Source organism: Pungitius pungitius, chromosome 9, assembly GCF_949316345.1.
Source record: "Pungitius pungitius chromosome 9, fPunPun2.1, whole genome shotgun sequence".
NCBI classification, from domain to species: domain Eukaryota; kingdom Metazoa; phylum Chordata; class Actinopteri; order Perciformes; family Gasterosteidae; genus Pungitius; species Pungitius pungitius.
The window spans coordinates 13,755,547-13,774,939 of NC_084908.1; the positions used below are offsets into that span (position 1 = coordinate 13,755,547).

Sequence of the window (19,393 nt, forward strand, 5' to 3'; positions counted from 1 at the left end):
TATGATTGTGCGCCCACTGCCTTTCGCCCCGAGACTGTGTCTACCATAAGGATTTGACACGCGACATATCGTCTTTTATGACTCCATGACTTTGTTTTGACGGTTGGCGAGGGTAAGCTAAGGTCACTTGCCAAACTAAAGAAGGATTGACGCCATATAAGTTGATTTCCATTGGCGTTGCTATCAAGAATGATCGTCTGGGGGTTTGCTAATACCATCCCATTAGGTCCGATGTTATGGAAACGCTGGTCAGTACTCTAGTAAATAGAAATCCATACTAGAAATCGTATATATCACAATGCATTAGAAGTGCTTTGAAAGGTGATTGTCGATGACAACATGAACAAATCCTGGCACAACAGCTTTCATTTGAAAAATATAAAACTTTAATAAAGGCTACATCTCTCAATAATTACAATAATTATAGGTCCATGTAAATCTTTAAATGAAACTCTTTATATAATGTATAATTTACAGTTTAGATATAATGGAAAAAAAAGGCTGTGGTGTAAAAACTAAAAAAAAAGAACATGATTACAGGATATTATTAAAAGCATAAAAATATCTTTTCAACATAAAACCCTTCTGAAAACCAAGGGATATATATTAGAACCCTGAAACAGGGTAGCACATGGTATGGCATCCATGTAGGCACAGGTGCTGTACTCGTTAAACACCAGAGATAATGTGTGTACTGTTTGTGTACAGTATGTGTGCATCACAACGTCAGTATCCATACTTCAGAATGCATAATTACAAGGTATACAGGAGCTCTGCTATATACGATGTCAATGTAACAACATTCATAGGATATTGGAGCCATAATTCTTCAATGATCAGGTTTTTTTCTTCTGTTTTTGTTTGTGTTTTTCGACACACTAGCTGACTTCCTTCGAGAAGTCCTTCTCAGTGACCCAAACTTGCTCTTGTTAGCACAATCTCCTTGTGTGCTGGCTGTAAACACTGCCGTTATTAAATGGTAAAGCTTGTGCTCCAGGTCTCTCCTCTGTGTGTGTCTGCAACTGCTTTTAACCCCCTACCCTCGTGCAATGCCTGGTTTACAAACAAAGGCACAACACAAAAGATTGAGCTCTGTCGCCTGACTGAGAGAAAAACACAGGGGGGGGGGGGGGGGGGGGATGAGTGTGACAAAAGTTAGAAATTATCAGCAGCATATAAGACTGGAATTGACCATTAGAATAAAAGAGGGAGTGCGCCTCAGACAAGACAACTGCTAAGGTTGTTAGTTTGGATCAGACAGGGCTACAAGGCTATGGGAGGTGCTAGGCTAGTGTCACATCCTTTGTGTAAAGTCAAAACAGACAGAAACAAACATCACCACAGTATTCTCCCAACATTCAAAGCAGCTTGCCCATTGGCTGGAATAGGGAGGGGAGGGGGGGGGGGGGTCACACAGGTTTTTAAAAACAGGGAGAAGAGTGGGTTTTTTTTTCAATAAATACTTAAAACAATTTCATCTCAAGACAAAAAAGCTTCTATATATATAATACATGTATATATACATATATGCATGTATGTATATGCACACGTACAGACATTTTTTGTAACAATGTTGGAGTGTAACTTTAAGAGCAGGTTGGTGGCAACGTGTCTTCAGCGCCTGCTAGTCCGTTGCACTTGAACACACCATCAGTCTTTCATCACAACAAAACGGTCACCTATATCTTCAGTGGTTATATTCAAGAAGAGGGGGGGGGGGGGGTCTCCCCCCACTGGCCTCTAATCATCTCCATCTTCATCATCCTTGTATTGGTCATGTGTAAGTCTTTTGTGTCATTCCCTTGTGTTTCTAAGGCTGATTGGTTGATAAAGTCAGGGAGGGGCGGCGCCTCCTGTGGGTTCGACATACTTCATTGGCTCGTCTTCCTTCAAACACTCCTCTTGTGCTGGATATATTAACTCTGTTTAGCTTAATATTAAGAAATAGAAAGAAAAAAATAATAATAACAGGAGTCCAGAGTATGTTTTGTTAATTACAAAGAGTCTCTAGCTCATTTTTTAGGGACAGTTTAGCTTTTGGTTGGGCGGGGAACGTGTTGGTTGGCAACAAAGTGGCTGTTAGTCCATTCTCTCCACTTTGCCCAGAACCTTGCCCTCGTACATGGGCAACACAGTGGCGTCCTCCCACACCTCCTCGAACACGGCACCACACTCAAACTCATCACTTGCTTTCTTGAAGTAGTACCTGAAGAGGAAAAACAAAGAGAGAGAGAGGCCTGTGATTAGTAAACGTTGAGTGTAGGTGCATGTGGAAAAAAAAACATTTGAACTCAAATGAAAACTGACAGCGTGGCAGCAGGAGTGCATCTGATGCATTTCCTCCTGTTTTCAACCGCTTTGAGGCACCTACACAACTATTTCCATTTACATGCTCGCGCCCAACTCCCTTCAGTCCAAATCAAACACAAACAAACACACTCTCATAGCCAGAAATGGATCCAGCGCAAAACAACTTAGTCATAGCCTTCAATGCCATCCCTGCACACTTCAAAGGCAGAGGCTGACTCCACATCACACCGCTGCACAAACAGAGCTGAACCCTCCGTTTAAACACTCCCTATGATAATTTCAGCTGCTAGAAAAAGCCTGCTTGTGTGTGTTCATCCAACTGATGGCCATTCTATAGATGCCTCTCTGTCCTGCAAGGTCTTATTTAAGCTGAAGGGTTAATTAGAGGCTGTCTTAAGGCTGCTGCGCCCCCCCCCCCCCCCTCTCTCACTCTCCTCTGTCTCTTCAGCAATGACCCCCATCCCATTCGGTGTCTGCATGGCTTCTAATTGGGTTGGCTGTCAAATGAAGGCCCTTTCTGTCACATGGGATGGCATTTCAGGTGCCTGAGAGTCTGCCTGTGACTGAAAGAACACACTCCGCTGCTTGCACAGAAACACGCCCTGTGTTTCTCTCTTATCCACACACGGCATCAAACACACACACAGACTTTGGGCAGTTTTCCGATCACCAGCAGAGAAGAGAGGGAAAAAAGGGGGGAGCGGCAAGCGAAGAAAGCAGGGGGAAGTGGTGCGCCGGCCTGTCTTTGGCTCGGCGAGTGGGTGTGATAGGTTCAATGTGGGCCGAGCCTGAGAGGCTTTACCCTGAGAGGGGGAGGGGGGGGACCGCTCAGACAGTCTCGTGGAGGTCACAGGTCACCTAGCTAGCCTACTCTTCTTCCTCTCTCAAGCATAGATAACTCCCAGGGTTAGCTTGGTCCCAGTGACTGTGAAGTCTCCTGGAGCTCCTAATGATTTCTCCTCTCTACTTTCAACCCAGCAAAGGATCAGCAGGAGGGGATTTAATGATAAGCTTTGTAATGGAAAAATGCCTCATTTTGCCCATGTGTGTCTGTGTTAGGAATACATAAAGAAAAAAAGGGAGAATAAAAAAAGCTGTTTTATGAGCGATCGCTCAGCTAAGTCATTCAACCAACACATTTAAGGAGGGGCGTAGAAAAAGTGCATAGTTTTATTTGCCATGTTGATTGTAATTACATACCAACAAAGGAGGAGGTTGCGTTACCACAGCTGCAAGAGTTTCTACTCAAGTGTGCGGCAATGTGACGAAGGGGGGGATGGCTTTGTTTAATGATACGGCATTTCAGCAAAGCTTCTACAACAGAGAAAAGTTTGGGATTTAGCCTTTTCATTTTCATTAGTAGAAACCCAATTAATGCGTTGTCCTTCAAAATTGAATTGTTTCAGGGTGCTTTATTTTCACTCAAAAATGGTTCAAAGTCATCACTTTGTTTTTAGAGAATGAGACACAGTGACAGGAAGAGTCTACTATTGGAACATGTTTTATGTGGCAGGATTTTTCTCTCTCTCTGCAACATCTGGCACTAATATTGTCTGGCAGAGCTGCAGCGTACTGTTCTCCACTGTACCGCTGCCATGTCCAAATTAACCAACTCCACACATTCTGCTGCTATTGAAGCCAGACGCTTCATCTCCACCTCCTTCTCATTCTTGCTGAAGAGTTATGGGATAGCAGCGGTGCAATGACTTGTTTGCAGGCCTTCTCTCTTGCCTAACAAGCAGATGTGGCTGTAACGTAATGCTGATGTCATGGGCATGCGGACTTTGTGTCTTTTCAGTGACATACAACCTATGCAGCACTAAAACAGTTAGTGAATAAATCCTGGAAGTTCTCATTCAAATGTTATGTAATGTTTTAAAGTGCTCAATAAGTCCTTACTTTGTTTAGAAATTTTCCCCCCATCTTCTGACGTTGACAGGAGGTATTTTTGCTGTGTAAACAGCCATTGTGGATTAACAGAAGACGGTTCTCCGGGCGTTTGATTTTAATGTCTGATGCAATAGTTTGGAGGAGGAATTTGAAGTCCTCGCGATGGTCTTTGTGCACTAAATAAAATGGCCCAGTCTTCAAAGCCATATTTATTAAGGCTGCCTTACTATGGAAATCAGTCCCAGATGTGGGGAAAAAAGTATTGCGCCAGAGCCCCTCTTCTCCCCCCTCTTTCTGTAAGCTCTGAGTATAGCGGATCAGGCCGGTTTCCTTTCAACCATCAGGCTCCAGTATTTCACACTGCCACTCAGCAGACAAGTACAATAACAAATGCACATACATGCAAAGATAACTAATCCCGCTCCAGCACCACCCTCATCCAAACAGGTGTGAACAAACATCTGTCCGAGCATGAGCCAGAACTGTGGTTTGTGTGCAGCGTGAGTTGCGAGTGGCTCATAATTACCGGTAGTGGCCTTTCTTGCTAAGCTGTTCCTTGAAGTGTCCCAGGGTGAGGCAGTGGGTCTTCATCATGCTGCGATAAGGAATCTCCTCACCACAGAAGAAGTACGTGACCATTAGCTCCTTAGACCTGAAACAATTCAAAACAAAAACTGGTTTTAAAAAGTTGAACTATTGGTCAGATTGCTAAATGTAGTCACAAAGCATCTTTGGTGTGTAATTAATCTTACACCCAAGGGTCAAACAATTGAAAATAAAAGAGGCCTCACAGTCAGGTGGCTTTGGCCTATCATCAAACACAAATGTAAAGTGGGGTAAATTAATTTGAGTTACCGGGGGCAACTTAACACACTGAGTGAGTGTGTGTGTGTGTGTGTGTGTGTGTGTGTGTTGGTTATGATTCTGTATTAAAGCATGTTTAATCCTAAATGATTAAAAAGCAAGAGAAGAGGAGTTCAAAGACATAGCGATGCTGACTCACAACATCTCCCTTTGAAAGGGAGAGCGAGGAAATCAGTGAGGAAGAGGGTGAAAACACAAGCTCAGAGAGCGGGGAAGACAAAAAAAAATGTCCATGGGTATGCGGAAGCAAAATGTGAAAAGCTTAATAGCTAGAAAGCAATTGAGAAAGATCAGCGTACTCGTCTGCTTGGAGTCCGGGGCTGGCTAGCGGGCTGCATCCAGCGGGGACAACAGCTGTTAGATGGCTCTTGTCTTTCTGAAGGCTGCTGGCTCCTGTTGAATGCCTGTTGGAATAACAGACACCAATGAGTAATCAATAACCACATTCATAGTAAGGATTGGGCTATGCAGAACCTTCATTTTATTCTAAATGTGGACCATGGGGCATATGTTGTCAGTTTTGGTTTTGTGCGTCTACCTTTGCTTCGGTGGCTTCGAGACCTCTTCCAGTCTGCGGCAGGCCTCCTCAAGCTGTGCCAGGGTGTTGGGTGGGGGCAGGGGGGGCATGGCCGGGTCCTGGATGAACGGGTGGCCTGGGTGGTGGCCACGGAGGTGAGACCCACTGCCAATGCCGCCTCCACCCCAAGAGGGTGGGGTCCGACCGGGCAGAGTCTTGGGGTCAAGCGGGCTGGACTTCTTCAGGCCTTGAGTGCTGTTAGGATAAAAATGGTCATCATCAGCCGGGAACTCGAGACACAATGAATAATGTGAAGAGTCCTGACCGAAACTTACCTGTGTGGCTTGTGCTTGCCCTGCCTCTCGCTCTCTAGGATCCACTGCCAAACATTCTGGGAGCGGTCAGTGGCATCGAAGGGAAGACGCGGTGAAGACACGCCCTCGTCTGTGGCTTTGACTGGTCGTCTGGACAAAGTGCTGCAGCGACTGGAGGAAGGAGGAGAGCCCAAGTTAGTGCCATGGAGAAGCTTTACCACGGGGAAAATGCCCAAAGTTTACTGACAACTCGTCGCAGCAGTGTTTAGAAGAGACACTCACGCAGGGATGAAGTCGGAGTAGTTGGCGCCCCCTGGAGGGCAGAGGCACTGCACCCGCTGAGCCGCCTCGGCCTCGATCTGCTCCTTGGTCTTGAGGCCAGCGTGGTGGTGGTGGACATAGTGGTGGTGGATGTGCTTAGTGGACGGCTTGCCTGTCACCAGAACCTTGGTGGCCCCGGGATAAGCGCCAAAGAAGGGCCCGTGGCCAGAGGACAACATAGCATCCGTCCGGTCTGGGGAGCGGGAGCGCGGTGAGTGCCGAACCACACCTGGGGACTGGCAGCCGGGTGTCTTCAGCACTCGGGACAGGTGCTCGTCCAGGATTGCCTGGGGGTCCTCCTCGCACTGGCTGCCAGACGGGAAGAGAGGGTGATGGAGGGAAGTGCTGCTGGTGAGGTCAACGCTCTCCTCCCTTTCCTCCTCCTGGGCAGGCAAAGAAAAAAAAAAGCAAAGAAGAAAAAAAAAAGAGTAAGACAACTGAGAAAACATTTATACACAGTCACATGTGGGAAAGGCAGCAAGCTGGGAATGTATGTCTCAACTTATACCAACTTATATCTGTCGTCCTGTGAAGTCAGTGAGAGCAAACGCCTGGGTAACTTGATTTGAGTTTCCTTTTTTGCCGCACTGTTATCTTCGCTAACAGGCTTTGGGTGCGCTTCATCTATAATGCAGAGTGTCCCTGTGCCGCACAAAGAGACTGGCACTACACATACTCAGCGAACGTGCCACTGGAGAGTATCTAAGTGCTAACTATTTGAAGGAGCTTCAAGTGTGTCTAGAAACATAAGTTTGAAAGTTCCTTCGGATGAAAGAGTGGAGGACAGGGAGGGGAAGGGATGAAGGAGCTAAACCAAGACAGACATTCAAATCCCATGGTCTTTCTCCTGTTCTTCGACATACTAAAGCTGGGCGGAAAGGCTTTTGCAGTGCAGTATAGAACTTGGATATACAAGTTAGAGTTTCCAAGTGAAGGCCATTTGAGAACAGGTTTGCGTCCATCCGTACCTCCTGGATCTGCTGCAGCCTCTCCTCCAGTGAGCTCATGGTGTCCTGCTCTCGCTTCAGCTTCTCCAGCCGCAATATCAGCTGGGCAGCAAAGTCTGAGGGCTCAATGGGGGTCATCTCCTTAGGCAGCCGATGTGTCCTCTGCATGATGAAAAACACAGGGGGGAAGGACAAACTGAGCGTGTGTCTGCGGTTTGCGGCGTTTTACAACGTTGCCATGAGCTGCATTAATCCAGCGTCCCATCTCGTTCCAAAAAGCCTGCTACTATTCCAAAAGCCCTAATCCAGATGCCCTTGCCCTCGAGCTAACCTGAACCGTCTCCCTACGCCCATCCCTCCCCAGATCTTCCCATACCCAGTGCCCTTGGCAGTGCCAGGCTGGCGGGTGAGCAGGAGAGAAGGGGGTAGCGGTGGCGGGGTTGGTAGCAGTTGGTCTCGCTCGGAGGGGAGGCCCCCTGCCTGCGCCCTCTGTAGCCCGACCAAGCCATCAGCTAGGCAGCCTCTGAAGTCAGCAAACTTCAAAGGGCCCTTGTCAAACATCAAACGCACACTAGGGGTGGGAGGGACACGCGGCTTTAAATCTCCGAATAAAAGCCAGATATCGACAGAGAAGAAAGTGAAGAGAGGGGAATAAAAAAAAAAAAAAAAATTTAAAAAGGGGGAGAGGGGGACAAAATTAACTGCATGAAAAAAAAAAAAAAGAGGAAGAGGACAGAGATGTGCGTTGGTGAAGTGGCGATGGAGGCCGAGAGAAGGAGCGAGACAGGAGTGAAAATAGGGAGGGAGTCAAATTCGGGGAAGATCTGGGGGGAAGTAGTAATTTATTTGCCGGCTGCATGCAGGGCAGCTCAGAGGTACTCTAGTCACATTATCCTCCCTTTTCTTTAACTATATGCACTGGCTTCTCTCTCTCTCTCGCGTTACTTTTTTGTTATTTGGCACACTGGCTTTCTTGATTTTGACTCTTTTTTTGTTGTTGCTCTCATCTCTTTGTAGACGCGATGAAGGGAAGAAGAAGAAAGGCAAGCAGAGCTGCTGGCAAAGGAGCGCCAGCCCTGCACGGGGCCCCTGCTGCCTGGGGCTGGTGCATCATGGGAGACAGAGCCATCTCCAAATCAGGAGGGAGACATTAAAGGAGTGCAAGTGGGAAAGGAAAAGAGAAAGAGAGAGGGGGAGAGAGAAAGAGCAAAATTGCATGCACACACAAACTTAATAGACAGATACCTGTGTTGGGATTTGAAGACAAAATTATTATTTTTTTGCCTCGAAACAGACCCACCTTCTAACCAGTGTCAATCTGCCATAACCCAGTTCCTTAAACATTCCGACAACCGCTTCAGCGGGTCTTTAAAATCATGAATTCAAAGTACATGCGCCGTATGACCTGAATATTAACGGGAACCGATCAGGTTGGGAGCAGAAGAAAAGTGGGACTGAACAGTGATTTGGATTCTTAACTCTACTGTTAGTCAGTTCAAAGGGGAATGTTGAATTTAATAATTACCACTAACAGCATATCAGTTATTTTTTTAAGCTAGCGTTGACGCATGAAAACATGAAGGTTGTACGAAGCTTTGACGCTCTGTGAATGATACTACAGTAACTGAGACAGAGCACAAAGATGACAATACAAGTTTATATTTACTGCCTCAAGACGCATCTGGGAAGGGAGGAGGGGGGGTGGGTGGGGGGGTGCAGAAGAAGTGAAGTGGTATGCAAATCTCGCCTTTCATTTACCCTGGCTTTTAAATGAAAATGAGCCAGGGAATGAAATATAGTATTCTGTCACAACATGAGCGCTGAAAAAAATAAAATAAAGCACAACTCCTCAAGGGAATCAGGACCCAGTTGTCTGTCAGCTTGTAAAAGTTTGAGCTTAGCGCATTACAAAAAAGGAAACACTGAGACAGGAAGTGGCACTTACGGGAAAGTGGGGTAGCGTTATTTGGCCATTGATTTTGACACTGCGATGGATTTCTCTCTGGAGTTGCTTCTTGGTGCCCAGCTTATACGGAGGGATTCCATCTCTGTTGAAAAACAAAAGATATTACATGACAAGACAGCCAACAACCCCTCGAAATGAATGCTACTTACAATTGATCTGCTATTATTTTTCATAATTTAATGCAACTCTCGCGAGTCACAATACCTCCACACCAACTGTCGGTGCATTAGCACCATTAGCCAGTCGTTGTGGAGAAAGAGCCCTTAGGAGATCATTGAAGTGACCGACACAACACCACTCGGTAACCACCCACTAGGCACATTACATCGAAATCAAAAGGCCACAGAGCCCTTGAAGCCAAGGCAACAAAAACACACATAACAAAACACACCAGAACAATGGTGGAGATATGCTAAACATCCCACTGTGGGCTTCAAAAGAAGAGCCTCACTGATAACATTACTTTGGTCCTTGTAAACTCTGACAGCGGTTGTTTAAAAAGCAGACAAATTAACGCCCGACTCAGTCGCCGACTGGGATTGGAAACTACAACAAGCTAGCAAAAGGCTTCTTAAGTCCTGCAGGCTTGGTAGGTCTGACAAATTAATATAAAATATAGAGATTTATCTCGGAATTCAAATAGTCTCCGGACAATTTAGCATTTATTCTCCAATTTTCATTCTGTGTCGGCTAGCTTTTGCAGTCAGCTGCCACTTAAGCTGGGCCAATTATCTTGGCCGTTTTGGCTGCTCAGAAGTGTCTGACCTAGCCCAAACGCTACTTTTTCTGCTGCCTCTTTGAAATCTCACACTCATGCACATATGCACCCACTGCCATCTTCGTTTGGCAAGCACTGTGCTGTGAGCCTCTGATCTCAGCAACATCAAAAGGCTGGTTTGTAAGATAAGGTAATGTTTGAAGTTGGTGCAGCAGCATTCCCCAGCGTCCAAGTAAATCCATAAATAAGATATAAGCAAAAAGAGAAAAAAAAAGTCCCCCCCCCCCCTTCCTTCTTCTTCCGCCCCCCTTTCCCAAATCCTGCTCTTCTTGTTCTTTATCTGGAAAATGAGATTCAAATTTGCAGTGTGCCTTTTAGCCACGGCAAAAGAACACACTAATAGAAGCTGCATTTTTTATTGATACCACTCAGCGTGCGGAGAGCTGTGGACGAGCGCAGGAGGGATCGCTGTGTCAAAGACCTCGTTGGGAACTAGTAAGAGAATATGATATTAAGACATCACGCTGTTTAGCACTAAATCCATGTGTCTTCTGTACTCCCCGAAACAAGCCTCAACTGAAATGTGACTTTCGCCAGTCACATTTCCGAGTGGCGTTATCGGGAGGAATCAGACACTGGAGCCAAGCTGCTGACATCAGCCGTGTTGCAGCAAGCTCCTTGTAGGCGGAGCCTGCAACCAAAATCAATGCTTCACAAACTGTCCCCTCGAGAGTACAAGCCACCGTCCCTGGAGGTGCGGGAAGAAACACGGGAAACTCTTCAAAAGTAAAACTCAACAGCCCAGAGGAACTTGAGCGCTAACCGAGAACCCCCGAACCTGCCGGCGAACGCCTCAAAGCTCGCGACTTCCCAACCACCGTGTTTTTTAGCCATCCAAAGCGGCCGACCACGTGACGGCCGCGGCGCTTTGTCCAGGTTGGGAAAACGAAAAACAGCCGTGGGCTCTTTGATGGTTTCATGGGCCCTTACTTTATGGGGATCTCCCATTCAGTTGTGCAAGTCATTTTCAAAGCAGCCAGCCACCCTCTTATCCCCCTAAGCTCCCCTCACCTAACAATAGGCTGAAAGCGATTCAGTTAAGCCCTTTATACTCCGTGCACTTTATTTTCTCACTCCCTTGCACTTCGAGCCCAACCACTCCTGCTATTGGCTGCGGCGGGGTGGAGGAGAGGGCCTGTGGAGGGTTGGGTTGGTGAGGTGATTTTTTTTGGTGGGGGTGGAGGGAGGGGGGGGGGGTGCCCTAGTCTGGCCAGGGGGAGTTCCTCATGCCTTGTCCCAAGGTCTAGAAATGAGTAACCCCTGTGAAAGCCTCACAGACACATGATCTCAGCACGCCGCAGAGGCCAGTGGCAGGAAACCGACCCACCATGTGAGTAAGCCTCCTTTCATTTGGTGCCAACATTTTTCAATGAGTTTGTCTTGAGGCCCGAATGGCCATTTCCCTCCCCCTCTCCTCCAGCTCTTCAAAGGGAAAAAACGATTAGATAATATGAAAAAACAAGTCTGTTGTGGCAGAAGGGTGGGTGGGATAGATACATTTCAACTTTGAGGAAAATGAGGCAACGCCCCCTCCCACATCAAGACGTTCATTTTTTTTTCACCCTTCTCTCCAGCCTGCAACTCATCAGAATAAACTTCAAAAGGTTCTCAGACATAATGACTTTCCCAGAGTTGTCTCCCTTGAGGCCACAGTAACAACTACACATTAATAGAATTACCTGGAGTCAATCATAGGGGATAATTAAAATACATTACGGATCATTATTTCGCAACAGTGCATTCCCTGGCCTCAGGAAAATCTGACTCTGTTGGACTAAAAGGCCAAATATTTTGGTTCACACCCTTAGACTTTTCCCTGGAAAGTGTTGACTGAACTGTGTTCCAGGCCTGTTCAGATGCTGTTGAAACAATCAAATTTGGAGGTGTAGCCAGGGTCAACTGATTGGAAACGAGCCCTTTGACGTTGCTACATGGGTCTGGGGTCAAATGAAACGGAGACATTTCACTTTTTTATTTCAATAACAACAAAAAGCACTTACACACTACTGTCCGTCATGGACATGGAATCGTCCGTCGTAGCATCACTGGAGATCTCGCTGTCGTTGGCACTGGTGGCGGGGGCAAAAATGTAGCCGGAGTTGACAAAGTAAGGGCTGGCGGGGTCTCCTCTGCGGAGGGACCTGTAAGAAAGACCCAAGAAAAGATTTGCCATGATTAAATGTCATGTCCCTTTGGGCAACGGTGAAGACAGAGGAGGTATCTGACAGCTACATGAAGGTTTCGGTAATTAAAATAGTTTTTCTTGCGACTTTTGGGGCCAAAGGAATGTGACAGCAATTTCTATTAATTCCGACTCTTTCCCTTCTTTGATGGCCCCCCCCCCCTCCAGCCCATACAGGGGTTATATGTTTGTTTGGGGGGAGGTTGCAGCGGCTGAAGGGTTTTGGGTGAACAGCAGCATTTCCCCTCTTGTCTCATGTGCTATCCGCACACCCTTTTGTTTGGGACAGGCCTGCACTCCTGCTCTTCTCCCATTCTGAAAACCACTCTCTCTTTCGTTGTGTTTTCTCCTCCACACTCTCCCACTTCTATCTTTCCCTCTCCCTCTCCCTCCTCTCTGTGTCTTTCTACTCTCTCCCGCTGTGTTGCATTCCTGTTTCAGTAGTGAAGGGGGTGGACGAGGAAGAGGGAGGGAAGAAGAGGAAGGGGGAACTTGAGCTTTAGAGAGGGAGGGAGAGAGGGAAAGGGGGAAGGAGGGCCCCTTTCTTTATGAGAATGCCTTCTGCCGGGAGTGCTGAGAGGAGAACCCCAGCATGACTAAAGCCGTAGGCCCCAAGCACAAACCTGACCTTTGGAAGGTCCGCGCAAAGAGTCAGGTATTTAGCACAGCTGGGCTCTCTGTACCCCCCGCTCTCTTTCTCCATCTCTTTTCTTTCATGATCCCCCCCCCACCCCCACCCCCTTCCTGTCTCTACCCCTTCCCCTCCTCTTGTCTCTCTCTGTCTCTTTCCAAAGCATGCTTAGTCTCTGTCAGACAGGTTTTTTTTTCTCTTAAAAAAAAATAGACATAAAAGTGCTGGATGGAAAAGAAAGAGGAAGAAAAACACTGAGACACCCGCACACACGGTGTATGGCAAAGTGGGGATTGGTGGTTGAAGCGGCGGAACTGAGCTGAGGATGTTTTGTTGTTGTGTTTTTCTATCACTTTGGAGTTGGGCTTTGGAGGTTTCTCAAAAAAGAGGAATCTGTGCAGTGGCAAAATTAGTTCCACATGTTTGAGATGGAAATTGGTTGACCCAAAGAGATGGTGAGGGGCAGGGGGAGAGGGGGAGTGATGGAAAGGGGAGAGAGGGGGCTCCCTCCCAATTTTCTTTCAGTAAAAAACAAGAATGTGGGGGATCACACCAGGAAACCAGGAGATGCCCACATGTCAACAAACCATGTTCTTACTGGTTCCTAACTCAACATGGGCCCTTTCAAGAAAATGAGTAACTGTGCTGTGCTGTTATCGGACATCTGCTCACATGAAGGATAAAATCCTCAAGGGAGTGTTTAGGTTGAGTTATTAGACTTAGTCAACTTGTGGTTGTTTTTTACTACGTTATTAAAATCCTTGCAACAACATTGTTTTTTTTTAATTGCCAGTCAAACTAAATGTTTCATGAACTTGTACTTTTCTACCAAACCACAGTACCGAGACATCGTTCAAACGACTGCGTCCAGATGTGCGGACGAAGCGGAGTGAAAAACTTTTTAGTGCCCTTTGATGCAGGCTCATGCGTAAAATCCAGTTCTTCAAAATGTTCCTGGCTTGACAAGATTTCAGTGGTTGGACAAAGTGTGAAACGAGCTCTCAAAACCCAGTTCTGCTTTCATCTCTGACCAAGCGAACAATATCTCCGCTTGGCAAAAGACCGCTCGCTTAAATTCTCTCTTTTCCCCCCCCCCTTTCTGTCCGTTTCTTTCTAGAAGAGATTTTGTGATAGTAAACAATAACTATGCGGCTTTGGAGTAGAGGGGGAAAAAGCAAGCATAACTTTACAATAGCATCACACTGTTTGGCGTAGCTTTAACAGACATGAGGCTTGCTGTCTGAATTTGTGCCTGAACCCGAAGGAAGGGTTTCAAAGCACAGGAAACTTGGGCAAGCCAGCAGAGGGCTGCCTGCAAGACACCATTTACTTAAAAGGAAGGCTCAGATCCATTGATGTTTCTTTTTTTTTTCTTTCTTCTTTTTACCCACCCCGCCCCTCCACACCCCCCCAAACCCTTGACTAACTGCAAGGCAGCAGGGCGCAAATACACACACACATGTTCCTCCGACACTCTTTGATCGAGAGCCTTTATCTCTTCTCTTCCGCATTTGTGAAAATACCCAACTGCCACAGTTTTAATAACTAATGAAGGAAAAAGAACACACACACCCGTAGTCACTAAAATGCAACATGCGTGCTCTTACCTGCAACTATTCTCCAGCACTTCGGCCGCGGTCCGGATGGTAGCGGTGGCCCTCAGGGCTTTCGCGGACAGTCCAACCACGGACCCTAAGGTTTTCGCCTTCAGGTCGTTACAACTCCACTCCTCTTCCTCCATGAGAGGAGGAAGGTACCCGCACATCAGCTTCAGGCTGCCGAGGCTGCCGTGGTTCATGTACGCCGCGTTCTCGCAGCCCGCGCGCACGTATTCGAGGTATATGTCAGAGGTCAAAAACATCTGGTATGCATTCTCTTCCATGTTGGACTGAATTTCCGTCTGCGCCTGGTCAAACATGGCGGAGTCTATCTGCTGTTTCTTAATACTATCCCTTATGAAGGTCTTGGTGGCGGGCTTCATCTGCTTGGCGACGATGCTGTTGTTCTCGATGTACCGCTTGAAAATAACTTTGGCGACTCGCGACGTTTTGCTATCCTTTAAGTCCATCTGCCGGAAGCCGTTGCAGGCGAACCAAAAGTCCAAAGTGTCCACGCAGTTCTCCCGCTCCAAAAAGGTCCTGAAAAGGTGAGCGCCGTCTTGGTCGCCCAGGAGGAAATGCAGAGACTTCGTCCACCGGACTAAGGGCGAGTCCGGGGACGCGCTGCCCTCCGGCTCCCCGAGTCCATCCTCGTTCCTCCGCGGCGTGGAGCCGGGAGGCGCGGAGCAGGAGGAGGAGGCGGCGGCGGAGACGGGGGGGCTATCTTTCACCTTGCTCTGGGCTCTCATTTTGGAAGATCTGCCGGGGTTGTAGCATGACGCCTCTCCCTCCTCCCCCGGTACCGGAGGACGAGGAGCATCTTCTCGGAAGCTACTGCTGATATGCTCCGTAAGCGCCCTGCTCATGGCTCCAGCTCCGGTTGCCGTGTGAGAGTGCCGTCGCGCCTCCACTGAGCTCCAGCCTAATCCTCCTCACTCTCTGGAAGCAGCGGGGGAGCTTCTCAGCTCCTCTTCACTCTGAAACACAAAGTATTGATCTAATCAAAGCCGGATCCTGCTGAACTTCAAAGAAAGACATCAAGTAAACAGTCCCTTTCAACCAAAAAAAGAAGAAAAAAAACTCGCCGAGGTTCACAGAGGAAGGAAATATGAAAGGCTCCTTTCGTTTCATTTGTCTATTTATAATCTAAATGAGAGATCAACCTACATTCTCGGCGTGCATTGATCTGTCACATCAAGAATACATTTTTACAAGAGTAATCATCTCACACGGTCGCGTTCTTCGCCCAAACCCGCATTCTTACAACTACTGTGGCTTACACGTGTTTTCCTAACGAGTCCGTGTCACAGGCTTCAACTCCAATTAATTCCCAATCTGTTTCGGACGACCGTACTCTACCCCTGTCTGCATCGCGCGCGCGCGCACACACACACACACACCGTCATTTTCACTCGGAGACCACACTTGTCTTCGCCATCTAAGACATGTACCGACGAGTGTAAATGCATCCGATCTGCACCACAACGACGTTAATCGGTTAGTTATGTGCGAAGGGCTAAAAAGCCCCGCGGGAAACGCAGTCGCTCGTGCGTAAATGTGCGCGATCAATCGTCTAAATTCTTCCCAGGATGGGCTCTTACAGGTTATTATTAAAAGCAACATACTCGTTAACGCGTATGAACCAACGCGGTAGAAAGAGACGATATAAAATAAACTCACATCTAAGCTGAAAAAAATGATATATCTTGTTAATAGGAGCCTCAGCGCCAAATTCAAAGAAACTTGTTTCCTTAACCGACACGCAGCTGATACGCCATACAGTCACATAACTAACCGAGGCTTCATTCAGTCTCCATAGCGCGTTGTACATCTACAGCGTAATAAAACCCATTCGAAAGATCCACTGGATGAAGGCACAATGAGCGTGCGTAAAACAACCTACCATCGCAGAGCATATCCAGCCACAGTAAAAAAAAAAAAACGTTGAAAAGTTGAACTATTACTCCGTTTACAGTAGTCGAATACAGTCCCAAACTCTCCGAGCAGTAATCCAGCACAACAAAACGCGAAGAAGGACTACTCAAAGCCTTCGCCGTGCCACATGTGTCCTAATGCCGCTGCAAGAAAAAAAGCACGCGCTGTAGTTTGATGTACCCTGTCCCATTCAACAACTGACCTCGGAGTAGGCAGGCTCAGTCCTATGTAGATCGTCGGGGGTGTCAAAATCTGGAGGAGGTAAAAAAGGAGGAGGTGGAGAGGGCGGGGGGCTATGGGCTCCGATTGAAGAATACATCCCACTTTTCTTTCCCAGCAAGAAGACGCACCAACCGACAAATATTCGTGTTTTTTTTAATCTGAGCTACACATTCATACAGCACACACACACACACACACATAAGCTTCTTATCTATCTCACCGTATTTCTCGCCCACAAACAAGAAACATAGCCCGCATTTCTCAACTTCAAAGCTCGGCAGCAGCACATCAAAGCGGCCAAGAGAGGGGGCCTGTGGAACAGCTTTTCCTACAACTTACCATCCATGTAGCCGGGCAGCCTCCCTGTTCCCAAACGGGCAAAGTGAAGTAGTCCCAACAACAGCCTTTTTGACTAACACCGCTTTCTGCCTTCTTCTCTGCCCCGTGCGGTCCTGTCACACTGGACGGGGAGTTTAATACAGCTGCAAATAAAGGAAGAGAAACGTTTCAGCCTCGACTTTTTTCTCTCCCCCCTCCCCGCTCCCCCCTAGATAGTGTTTCGAGAAGTCATACAGGCAGGCGGTATAAATCCTCCGGGCTGTTTCTAAACCAACTGGGCTCAAGGTTTAACTGTGGACTTCAAAGTAACGAACCGCTGGCCTGGTCCCGGAAGGTACATACAAACACGGCGCCTCGTCCTCGCAGCGGCCGATGACAGAAAACAAACACAAAGCGAACTAGTAAAATAAGAAATTAATTAGAAAAGACTACGACTTCTGTAGCCTTTGTCCACAAACTGTTCCTCGTTCGCGACACGAAGCGTTGACGCGTTTTTTTTAAAAACATGACATACACTTTTAAAGACGTGGAAAGGATTTACATGTATGCCAGGACCTTATCAAAGACAGGCACTCTGGAGCCAACATTGCGAGGCTTCGGAGCGTCAGAAGTAAGTGATCAGCCGAGCCAATAGCATTTCTCTCACAGACCCTCCGTTACCACATACAGTTTCAATACGAACACAAAGCAAACTACAGCGACAGGTTTGTTGCCTCTGGCCACATCACAGGAGAGAGTTTAGTGTGTTCACGTGGCCGAGGAGTAGCGTTTGGGCTACTTTTACATTTCATTCTGCTGTGTGTTGTACGGCGACATGTTTCTTTCTCAGTTCTTTCATTCATGATTTACCAAGCATAGGGAGTTTTATCGCATTATCGGTTTTATTCTAGAGTTATTCCCTTTCAATTACAAAAAGTATCAGAGTATGGGGAGTGACAGTCAAGAATGTGCGTTTAAATATGAATATAATATGTCCACAATGATTTTAAACATCTTTCGTTTCATTTTAGAACTTGTTTAATAATCCTACAGACAGTGTAACTGTCGAAAAACGTAAATATTAGTCACAGGCTTTTAGCCACAAAGATGTCAACCTAACACACTTGCCAGTTCCACATTCAGGGAAAATGGCACAGCATGACATTTTGATTGAAATTGGACAGAGAGCAAAGGCAAGAGCTGTTCTCTAGTCTTTTAATTCACATGACTTCCCTAATGTCATTGTGACAGAATCTTAAAGAGTGGGTTAGACAGTGATCCAATCCCATGGTACTTCAAAGGCTATATTGTCCCTTTGATGTTGAAAATCAACTTTAAAGGAGAATATAATTATATAAGTCAGACGATTCAAATTCCTAAAACTCTCATGATGGTACAGGACAAGGAAATTAACAAAATCCAACTTCTGTGAATTCCACAAGTGGTGATTAATTCATTATGAGTTATAGATATAGAAGTATGAGCATGCTACAGTATGTAGTGGTTTCTATCTACATTCATAGTTGAGCTCAATTCTTTGTACATTTGTCCAAATCTGGAAATTCGTCCCCATGGTACGGAGTACAAATACTACAGCCTTTTTCTTTTCATCTTAGATGCTCAATACTTTCTCACAGCATCATGCAGCCAACTAGTACATTTCAGTTATGACACATGTTGCTGAGGAATTTTAACACATGCCTTTCTCACATTGACATTTTGCCAACCACTTCCTGCCCGCTGTGATATAGTCTGGTGATTCATTCCATCTTATTTTAAATGTAAATCTTTTAAAAGATTTTCATTGCAATGTGTTACAACAAAGCCGCTTGATTGCGGACAACATGGTGTCTTTCTCTGTCTCTGTGTGTGCTTTATGTGTATGACAATCGATGAAGAGGTAATTCATTGCCACTGTTTGTACTGGAGGGCCGTGTAAAACAAACATCGCTGCCACAAATCCAAACAATCCAGCGACCAAAATGCACAGAAAGCTTCCAACACTTTGCAATGGGAAGTACCCGCTGTCTGCGAGATGGAGCACAGAATCCCAAAATGGGTCAGCGGAGCGACGTTCAAAGGGCACTGCACTGATCAGCGAGGATCAAATTAAAGCAATGAAATATGTAGCCGTATTGTTATCTGCGCACTAACTTCTTTAAAGTCATCTTTGAAAGGAGAGTTGTGATACAGAGGGGTTATAAAATGTAATTTTTGAAGTGCAGGACAATCTTAAAAGTAAGATATTTCCCATTCAGGATAAGACTCTATCGTCACTCAAATTAAATTAGGCCGCACATATCACTGCAAAAGAAAAAAGGAGTCCACAGACGGTTTAGTTTTTGCTGACAGGCAGGAATCTTTGATCATGCTTTGCTCCGTCCGCTTTCACTGAAAATTACGGATCACACCATTCAGCTATTGAGATGGTGTTTTTAATGCATTTCTACAAACAAAACTGTGATCAACAAATAAACCGAAAATACAAGTTGCTAGTCTTTTTTAAATTTTCAATTTGTCTGGAAAGTGTCATGAGATGCCAACCACATGTGACACCAAACCCATGGGACCACACCTGTTGACCCTTCAATGCCTACCCT

General features: G+C 46.4%; 1 protein-coding gene across 7 annotated transcripts in view; it reads right to left on the reverse strand.

Moving 5' to 3' along the window:
• Window positions 1-358: 358 nt before the first annotated feature.
• LOC119218201 (axin-2-like) overlaps window positions 359-19,393 on the reverse strand; it is a 65,554-nt gene continuing 46,519 nt past the window's right edge. For 2 of the 7 annotated variants that reach the window (XM_062564447.1, XM_062564446.1), the window contains 11 exons: window positions 16,815-16,957; window positions 14,328-15,295; window positions 11,908-12,048; window positions 9,109-9,211; window positions 7,185-7,325; window positions 6,178-6,599; window positions 5,917-6,066; window positions 5,603-5,836; window positions 5,364-5,468; window positions 4,727-4,852; window positions 359-2,206 (listed from right to left, as the gene is read on the reverse strand). In XM_062564447.1, coding sequence (XP_062420431.1) covers window positions 2,080-2,206; window positions 4,727-4,852; window positions 5,364-5,468; window positions 5,603-5,836; window positions 5,917-6,066; window positions 6,178-6,599; window positions 7,185-7,325; window positions 9,109-9,211; window positions 11,908-12,048; window positions 14,328-15,184 — 2,406 coding nt within the window. In that variant the 5' untranslated portion in view covers window positions 15,185-15,295; window positions 16,815-16,957 and the 3' untranslated portion in view covers window positions 359-2,079. Of the gene's footprint in view, window positions 2,207-3,510; window positions 3,625-4,720; window positions 4,853-5,363; window positions 5,469-5,602; window positions 5,837-5,916; window positions 6,067-6,177; window positions 6,600-7,184; window positions 7,326-9,108; window positions 9,212-11,907; window positions 12,049-14,327; window positions 15,296-15,598; window positions 15,902-16,221; window positions 16,613-16,814; window positions 17,265-19,393 lie in introns of those variants that run through there. The other 5 variants (XR_005120358.2, XM_037472431.2, XM_037472428.2 and 2 more) reach the window with 5 other exon arrangements.